At 41.7% G+C, this 9,783-nt stretch overlaps 1 protein-coding gene across 21 annotated transcripts in view; it reads left to right on the plus strand.

Annotated features, from left to right (window-relative positions):
• The window catches only part of Trpm3 (transient receptor potential cation channel subfamily M member 3), a 298,633-nt gene extending 289,836 nt beyond the window's left edge, over nucleotides 1-8,797 (plus strand). For 17 of the 21 annotated variants that reach the window (XM_048332551.1, XM_048332559.1, XM_048332567.1 and 14 more), the window contains 2 exons: nucleotides 2,434-2,566; nucleotides 6,677-8,797. In XM_048332551.1, coding sequence (XP_048188508.1) covers nucleotides 2,434-2,566; nucleotides 6,677-8,132 — 1,589 coding nt within the window. In that variant the 3' untranslated portion in view covers nucleotides 8,133-8,797. The remainder of the gene's footprint in view (nucleotides 1-2,433; nucleotides 2,567-6,676) is intronic. The other 4 variants (XM_048332691.1, XM_048332700.1, XM_048332600.1 and 1 more) reach the window with 3 other exon arrangements.
• The last annotated feature ends 986 nt before the right edge of the window (nucleotides 8,798-9,783 follow it).

Consider the following 9,783-nt stretch of genomic DNA (forward strand, 5'->3'; position numbering starts at 1 on the left):
TATGAGGGAAACCATAGAGTTCATGTTTCTTTGGGTCTGGCTCACTTCACTTAGTATGATTTTTTTTCCAAGTCCTTCCATTTCCTTATGAAAGGGGCAGTATCATTCTTTCTGATAGAGGCATAGAATTCCATTGTGTATATGTACCACATTTTCTTGATCCACTTATCTACTGAGAGGCATCTAGGTTGGTTCCATATTTTAGCTATGACAAATTGTGCTGCAATGAACATAGTTGTGCCGGTGGCTTTAGTGTGGTCTTGCTCGTGATCTTTTGGGTAGATGCCCAAAAGTGGGGCTGCTGGGTCATAGGGAAGCTCTCTATATTTAGCCTTCCGAGGAACCTCCACACTGCTTTCCAAAGTAGTTAAACAAGTTTACATTCCCACCAACAATGTAGTAGGATTCCCTTTTGATCACAACCCCTCCAGCATTTGTTATTACTCGTTTTCCTGATAATGGACATTCTTACTGGGGTGAGGTGGAATCTCAGTGGGTTTTTTTTTTCTGTTTTGTTTTGTTTTGTTTTGTTTGGTGGAGACGTGGGTAGGGGGTGGCCAGTCTGGGACTTGAACTCAGGGCCTTGGGCACTGCCCTTGGGCTTCTTTTGCTCAAAGCTAGCACTCTACCACCACTTGAGCCACAGAACCAGTTATGACTTTTTCTGTTTATGTGGTACTGAGGTATCGAACCCAGGCTTTCATGCATACTAAGCAAGCACTCTACCACTAAGCCACATTCCAGCCCCTCAGTTTTGTTTTGATTTGCATATCTTTTATGCCCAGTGATGTAGAGCACTTCTTCACCCGTCTCTTGTCCATTCTCATTTCCTCTTCAGAGAAGTCTCTTTTTAGTTCTTTGGCCCATTTGTTAAGGAGGCCATTGGTTCTTTGAGGATTTGTTTTGGAGGAACTTAATTTTTTGAGTTCTGCATATATTTTAGATATGAGGACTTTGTCCATTGTATGGCTGGTAAAGATCTTTGTTTATCTTGCAAGCTATGTCCTTTGCTGTGCAGGAGCTCTGCAGTTTGATGCGGTCCCATTTGTCCATCCTTTTTTTAATTTGTAGCATTTCTGGGTCTTTGTTAAGGAAGTTTTGTCCTGTGCCAAGGAGCCCAAGCATTTCTCCTATTCCTTCTTGTAGTGTTTTCAGGGTATTTGTTTTTACTTCAAGGTCTTTGATCCATTTGGAATTGATCTTGGTGCAGGGTGATAGATAAGGATCTAGTTTTAGTTTGTTACAAGTGGTGAACCAGTTCTGCCAGCACCATTTGTTGAAGAGGCTGTCTTTCTTCCATCCTATTTTTAGCTCCTTTATCAAAGATTAAGTAGCCATAGGTCTTCAGGTTCATTTCTGGGTCTTCAGTTCTGTTCCATTGGCCCTCAGGCCTGTTCTTTTGCCAATACCAAGCTGTTTTTATTACTATAGCTTTGTAATACAGCTTGGAGTTTGGTATTGACCCTGTCTAGGATAGACATAGCAAAAGATCATAATAGCTCAATAGCTATGCCTGTATGAACACATAAGATAATGCTAAGCAAAATGAACTCCATGTTATGGAAATAAGTGGTATATCATTGTTGTAGTTAATTTCAACATGCCGTGTGAAACCGTACCTATTGTTCTCTCATATTTCTTTCCTGTGGTTTTACTCCTGCTTTTATTGTAACTGATCTTATTACCCTGGATACTGTATATACATGTATTGGAACTAGAGAAGGGAAAGGGAATACCAAAGATCAAGAGACAAAGGATACAAATCCAAACCATTGCACTACTGATACTTATAAAACCAATTGGTGTAAACCAACCATACAACTCTTGGGTGGGGGGAACTGAGGAGGAGATGGGGGGATGAGGAAGGAGGGGTAACAAGTTGGATAAGAAATGTACTTGCCTTACATATGAAACTGTAACCCCTCTATACTTCACTTTGACAATAAAGAGGGGAAAAATAGAGAACCAACCACAATCTCTTTATCAGGAAGGCAAAAATATCTTCCTCTTTTGTTTCTTGTCCGAAAGTAGGTCTCATGGCTGCTGATAGTTTCAATGCAGATTGGATATATGTGTGTTTGCCTTTGCTGCCTCCATAATAGCAAAGGATTGTCAGTCAACTAGGTCTGTGTGCCATACCTGCCAGCCTATTTGAGCCTTTAAGGCATGTTCTTTCTCTAGCTGTTGTTCCTTTTTAATCTTGGTCTCATCCCTTGTGTGATTCTAACCAGCTCCCATAATGTGCCCTTGAAATTGAAAAAAAGAAAACTGTGAGATGAGTTGCCTCATTGGATGTTAGATCTAGTTTGAGACTTAACCAAAAATCAAGGACCCTTTTCTTAGCTTTGATTTATATTACAATTGTCATCAAGCCCACAATTCAGTTACTATCGCTTTTAGTCTCATAATTCACCTTTTTCCCCCCTCTCACAGAACTCTTCATAACCGACGATGAACTCAAAAAAGTACATGATTTTGAAGAACAGTGTATAGAGGAATATTTCAGAGAAAAGGATGACCGCTTTAACTCATCCAACGATGAGAGGATACGAGTGACATCAGAAAGGTTTGTTCCATGGGCACATGCCTCTCTCAGATCTGGTTTGCCACAGCCTTGTTTACCAGTTACAGTGCCCCCCAAAATGGAAATGTTATACTAATTTTCTATTGTCCAACAGATCATGGACCTTCTGAGAGAAGAGGACTATTGCCCAGCATATATAAAGATCAGAAATTCCTTAGACTTCTCCAGTAGGGAGTAGCAGCTGCTCTCCTAGGTGGTAGGGATTGCCAAATAAAAAACAGGGCTGCCTTAGACTTGAAAGTGGGTCTGATTCAGTCACAAAGTGAGAGATCCAACCTGTCTCTAGGCTCTCTGATAGGTTTTTGCTTCATTCAGAACACTGATCATCTTCCCCAGAGAATAGAATCATTCTAGAGCCTGGTTTATCTGGGTGCTTAATGTCTTCTAAACTGCAGCAAGAGTCTTAGAAATCAATGAAAATAATGATCGAGTGTTTTGCGGTCCCCCGCCCCCCAGAATTATTTTGTTTTTCCTTCTGCATGGAAAAGTAAAAATAAAGAAATGCAAGCAAAATTTTCTACCCAGTGTTTGTATTTAACAAATAGTTCTAAGAGCCAGTAGGGTTATTAGAAAACTCTCCAAACTTTAAGAGACAGAGAGAGAGACAGAGAGAGAGAGAGAGAGAGAGACAGAGACAGAGAGAGAGAGACAGAGAGAGAGGCTCTAAATGTAATAAGCCTTGATATATCTAAATGCTCTTAGATTTTCTTACTTCTCTTGTTTTTCTGTAGACTAATAAAAACTTTATTCCAGGCTACTGCATTTGCAACTCAACACTTGGGGACTGCTGTTCAAAAGAATACCCAAGAGTCACAAAGCATTGTTATAGCTTTACATTTTAACCATTTGCAACATAAATATTCCAGAAGTAACCATTTGCAACATAAATATTCCAGAAGTAATTTTAAAATAGTGCAAAAAATATGAAAGCTTGATTACTAGAGCCAATATGACTCAGTCTTTTAAGAATGGAAACAGTCATGTCTAGTTTTCATGAGATACCATTTTGTTTGCTTATCTACTTCAGATAGTTTCTACAAACTTCAGAAATTATATAATTGGTAGTATATTTTTTTATGTCCCTGGCTTTTTATTTCTTTAAAGAATGAAGTCCAGGTAAGTTGGTATATTCCCATATGCCTCCATAGGCACCAAGCCAATATTAATAAAGTTGACAGCCATGCATATATTTTACACACATCTATCACCACAAAATAGAGCATTTTATTATGATACAATGTGGAGTCATTTTCTGGCAAACAAAAGAAAGAGCTGCAAATCTGAAAATGTCTCTCATTCTGATGCTTATTTATTAATAGACATGTAGCCAGGTGGTTCCCAGTAAATTGTGCCACATGGACCCATTACCATTGTGCAGATACATTTCCAAAAACATATGTCTTACACTCCTTGGAAGTGCTTTTTGAATTTGGAAGGAAAGAAAGGTAGGAAGGAGAGTTAAGCTGCCAGGAAGGCTTTGCCTCTGGGGAACTACAGTGAAGAGGGGAGGACACCAGCACATGTAGATATATTGTGACCATGTCACCAGTTCCTTCCAGAGAAAACCAAGAAGGAACTGGGGCATCCCCCCCTGGAGCCTCACTCCATGTCTGTAAACCCTTTGAGACCACTTTGTTTCCAAGGCTGTGTTCTATTCTTGGTGGTTTCAAAACCCCATCCTCAAAGAGTGATTGAGGTGAACAAGGGCGATTCCCTGCAGCCTATGACAGAGTGAAGGCTCCCTCCCTTCTCTGTATCTTGGGAATTATCCATACCCTCTGGAATAATGTGGCCTGGAGAATCTTCATAACCTCACAACCCAACCTAAATACCTAAACCCAAGCCTTACGCTACTTTGGTGACTTCTGCCTGTTTGTTTGTCTTTTTTTTTGGGGGGGGGGGTTTGGTTATTGTTGGGTCTTGAACATTGGTATCCCCAAAATAATCTTTTACTTCTGAAATTGCAACCCATAAAACAGAAATATCATGGGACTCACCAACTGAGATATGAGGGATCCATACAGCCCATCTCATACATCCTTCCTGATTGGTATGACAAGCGACATAATTTATCCTGTGTGCATTCTTGAGAGGGGTGGGGAAGAAAGGGAGAAAGCTATAAAGGGAAGGAAAAGGGAAATGTTTCAGTGTGTATATAATACACAAAAATTTGGATACATAGATTGAATTTAACCACATACAATCCACATAGACTATTGCATCACTCTATTTATGTTAGACAACCGTAAAACAGAGTTTTGACATCAGGAACACTTAAAGTTGCTCCCATCTCTCCAGCACTAGTCATCTCCATCTTTCCAGGACCCCGTTATGATCACATCCTAAGTTATTCTGAAGTGAGTCACTCCAAGTGTGGAGAGATGAGAGAAGGAAGCTAAATAAAGTGTTCTTCCCACTGAATGTCTTATTTTGCATAGTGCTTGTTTTTAATCCCTACAGTCACGATAGGTTTCTATCCCCTTGGGCATTCTAATTGATCCATTTTATCTCCTAAGTCATTTAGTCAGAGTCAGTTCTGAGTGGCCACAATTATTACCCCAACTCCTTGGAGGCTCCTTAGGCCTATTTGAATCTAGGATGCATGGCCATTTATACTGAACTTTTCAAGAAAATATTTGACAGATTAAGGGATGCAGTCTCTTACTGAACAAACTCTAGAACCGTTATTCTTTATAGTTCCTACATTAGATCCCTACAAGTTGAGTCCATGACCTAAATGATAGAATTCTTGAAGAAAATGGAAAGCACCAATCACTACTGGTTTGGTCAAGACTTGCCTTCCACTCCACCTCTAAGCCATGGGAGAGTTAAGTGTTATCTCCTCAGGCTAGTAATTATGTTGCACACTTGTAATCGCAGCACCCAGGAAGCTGAAGCAGGAAGATTGCAGGATCAAGGCCAGCCTTGAGTTAGAAGCCAACCTGAGCATAAAAAAAATGATAAATTAAAATAAATTGTTTTAAACTCAAAACAGTTTCAACAGCAAAGAATAGATTGCAGTAGGTTTCTCTCTTCTTTCCATTCCCTCAAATCATGGTACTTTACTCTTAGAGCTCCTATCAGGCCCCTCCTGGCTGTTCCTGAAGACTTTTCTCCTGTCAGCCCCCTTAAGCCACACCCCATCTTCCATCAGCTATTGTGCTTCATGTCTGCCTCTTCCCTGCTAGTTTTCCCTATGGTGCTGGCTTGAGGGAGGTGGGATGTAGAGAAAGAGGCTATGGATAGGAGATATTGCCCAGTTCTTGGATGTGATCACAAACACACACACACTTACACTAAAACATCTTTATCTCTGTAAAATACTAATCTTGTCTACACTGGATTCCAGAAAGAACTGAAAAAGGAACAAAACTGTTCTGTCTTTTCCTGTTTTACTCTCTAGCACTGAAAAATTGATATGACCCAGTGTCTAGGCTATGCTATCACCAGAAAGATTAAAAACCACTAAATTTAATCAGATATGGTGTCATACACCTATAATGCCAGCTACTGTGGAGACTGACTCAAGAGAATCATTTGACTCAAGGAGTTCAAGACCAGCCTGGGCAATGCAACTATACCCTTTCTCAAAATGAAAATAAAACCACTAGGTTCGGTAATCTCAGAAGTCTTTTCTTGCACAAAAAAGGTGGGATTCTGGGCTGGGGATATAGCCTAGTGGCAAGAGTGCCTGCCTCGGATACATGAGGCCCTAGGTTCGATTCCCCAGCACCACATATACAGAAAACGGCCAGAAGCGGCGCTGTGGCTCAAGTGGCAGAGTGCTAGCCTTGAGCGGGAAGAAGCCAGGGACAGTGCTCAGGCCCTGAGTCCAAGGCCCAGGACTGGCCAAAAAAAAAAAAAAAAAGGTGGGATTCTGTAGTTATCAGTAATCATGCCACTTTCTCCTCCCCAACCTCTCTCATGACCCATGACCCTCAGTTTTCCTTTGGCCAAGGGAGTTAGAATGGCTGTCGGAACACAGAGGCCCCTGAGGTTTGAGTATGCCTTTGATGTCCTCTACCCTTATTCTCTAACCATCCCCCTGGCAGAGAGGCCAACTTGAGTAACCCTCATTTTCTCCTCACACAGGGTGGAGAACATGTCCATGCGGCTGGAGGAAGTCAACGAGCGAGAACACTCCATGAAGGCTTCTCTCCAGACCGTGGACATCCGACTGGCGCAGCTTGAGGACCTCATTGGGCGTATGGCCACAGCCCTAGAACGCCTGACAGGTCTGGAGCGGGCAGAGTCCAACAAAATCCGCTCGAGGACCTCCTCAGACTGCACAGATGCAGCCTACATTGTCCGCCAGAGCAGCTTCAACAGCCAGGAGGGAAACACCTTCAAGCTCCAAGAAAGTATAGACCCTGCAGGTGAGGAGACCATATCCCCAACTTCTCCAACTTTAATGCCCCGTATGCGAAGCCATTCTTTCTATTCAGTCAATATGAAAGACAAAAGTGGTATAGACAAGTTGGAAAGTATCTTTAAAGAAAGGTCCCTGAGCCTACATCGGGCCACTAGTTCCCATTCAGTAGCAAAAGAATCTAAAGCTCCTACAGCCCCTGCAAACACCTTGGCCATTGTTCCAGATTCCAGAAGACCATCGTCGTGCATAGACATCTACGTGTCTGCCATGGATGAGCTCCACTGTGACATAGACCCTCTGGACAGTTCCATGAACATCCTTGGGCTGGGTGAGCCAAGCTTTTCAATTCCAGCACCTTCCACAGCCCCTTCAAGCAGTGCCTATGCAACCCTTGCACCAACAGACAGACCACCTAGCAGGAGCATCGATTTCGAAGATATCACCTCCATGGACACTAGATCTTTTTCTTCAGACTATACCCACCTCCCAGAATGCCAAAACCCCTGGGACTCAGAGCCCTCAACATGTCACACCATTGAGCGTTCCAAGAGTAGCCGCTACTTAGCCACCACACCCTTTCTTCTAGAAGAGGCCCCCATTGTGAAGTCTCACAGCTTTATGTTTTCCCCTTCACGGAGTTATTATGCCAACTTTGGGGTGCCCATGAAAACAGCAGAATACACAAGTATTACAGACTGTATTGACACCCGGTGTGTCAATGCCCCTCAAGTGATTGCCGACAGAGCCACCTTCACCGGAGGAGGTCTGGGAGACAAAGTGGAGGACTTAACTTGCTGTCATCCCGAACGAGAAGCAGAACTGAGTCACCCTAGCTCTGATAGTGAGGAGAATGAGGCTCGAGGCCGGAGGGCTGCCATTGCTATTTCCTCCCAGGAGGGTGACATTTCAGACAGAACCCTGTCCAACAACATCACAGTTCCCAAGATAGAGCGAGCCAACAGCTATTCAGCAGAGGAGCCAAGCGCGCCATATGCACACACCAGGAAGAGCTTCTCCATCAGTGACAAGCTCGACAGGCAACGGAACACAGCAAGCCTACGAAATCCCTTCCAGAGGAGTAAGTCCTCCAAGCCGGAGAGCCGAGGGGACAGCCTGTCCATGAGGAGACTGTCCAGAACATCGGCTTTCCACAGCTTTGAAAGCAAGCACAACTAAATCTTATTACTATGCGTTGCAGGAGGCTCAAGAATCTAGCCCTAAAACTCTTCCCAAAATTTCACCCCACCCCACCCCCTGCCCTACCACACCCACCTTCCTTGAAGCATTCCACTTTACTCTTAGCTGAACAAAACAAGCAGTGCATTTGGGAGATGTTAACACAAAGGTGACTTCTGGGCCTCAGATCAAAAAAGCATTTGATCTGACCCAGTGCCAAACACAAGGGGAGTTAAAGCATGTTCACACTTGTTGGGTAGGGAGGGAAAGCTAGGGGAGTAGAAAGCATAGAGATGAATGGGTATTGCCAGTTACTGCAGAAACTTATGAGCTCTGGGGAACCTAGGGGGATTCAAACACTCACCCTGCCAGGACGCATCTTATGATTTTCATTTTTTTATTTTTGCTCATTATCAAGAGTTGAGAATGCAGGGCTAAATTGCAAAATAAAATAAAATAAAATAGCCAGCATACAAAATGAGATATTCTAAACTTCAATTCTGTTTTCTTTTCGCATTGGCTCCATCACTGGTGACTGATGAAGAGCATCCTTTTTATTCAGTATAAGCCGGCAGCAAGCAGTTCTACCTAACGTCCCACATGCTTCTCAGGCCAACACTTCTGTAATTGGTCATTATAAAGAAAAAAACAAGGTAACAGTCATAGTTCACCTGTCTCTTCTCTATTCACTTCTGGTGCCACAACTGTTTTATCTTTTTTTTTTGTGAAGAAAATAAAGGGAACAGAAATGCCTTTTTTTTTTGTCTTGCAATCAAAATGAATGAAGCATTGATGTGAAAAACAAGTCACGTGATTTATTCTATACAATGGGCATTCCCGTAGAGTGAGCAAGCTCAGGATGAATGTAATTAAATAATTTTATATTTTTAAATTTATTTTGTATCTCACCTGTCCACAGTGAATTCACTCATGGATGTATAATATTGAACTTAAAATTATAAGTGGGTAAAATAACCTAAAACTGCCATATGAGATATTGTCATATTCTCACCATTCCTTATGTGTGTAATGCTGGTCTCTGACCTTCACCATTTGCATGACTCCACCGTGTCCTCAACATCTTCAATAAGTAAATTCCAATTGCTCATCACATGTCATTTTGTATATGACACATGGTTATGTGTGGATATTTTCATACCTAGAGTTTTGCCATCTAAGCTGAGTGCAGCATAAATTTAAATTGGAGTTTTTCAAGGGCTGGTATCTTTTCTATGGAAATGTTCCAAAGTACTTTTTAAGGAAGTTTCAAAACCATAAATAACCTTAGAATTGACTAAGAATTTGATATCAACCCAAAGCCATCCATTGCAAGCATACCATGAATACTTTTTATGTACAGAGCTATAAAAAAGATATAATAGATCAAAATAGAAAGCAAATAAAGCATATAAGGAGTTCTATGGTATATGCTGCTTACAGACATACATGTGCATTTACACAGAGACACATGTTTATATATAGGATATAAGCAGACAGAGAGCTTTCTTAAGAGGCTTGGACTTTTCTACCATCTGGAGGTATTTTTAATATCCACTGAAAAAGTTGATTATACTGACTATTAGACCAACTATTGAAATTATGAATTTTTAGAATCTGTCACCTTAACTTTTTCCTCTGCCAATGCCAAATG

This window comes from Perognathus longimembris, chromosome 1 (assembly GCF_023159225.1).
Source record: "Perognathus longimembris pacificus isolate PPM17 chromosome 1, ASM2315922v1, whole genome shotgun sequence".
Taxonomy (NCBI): domain Eukaryota; kingdom Metazoa; phylum Chordata; class Mammalia; order Rodentia; family Heteromyidae; genus Perognathus; species Perognathus longimembris.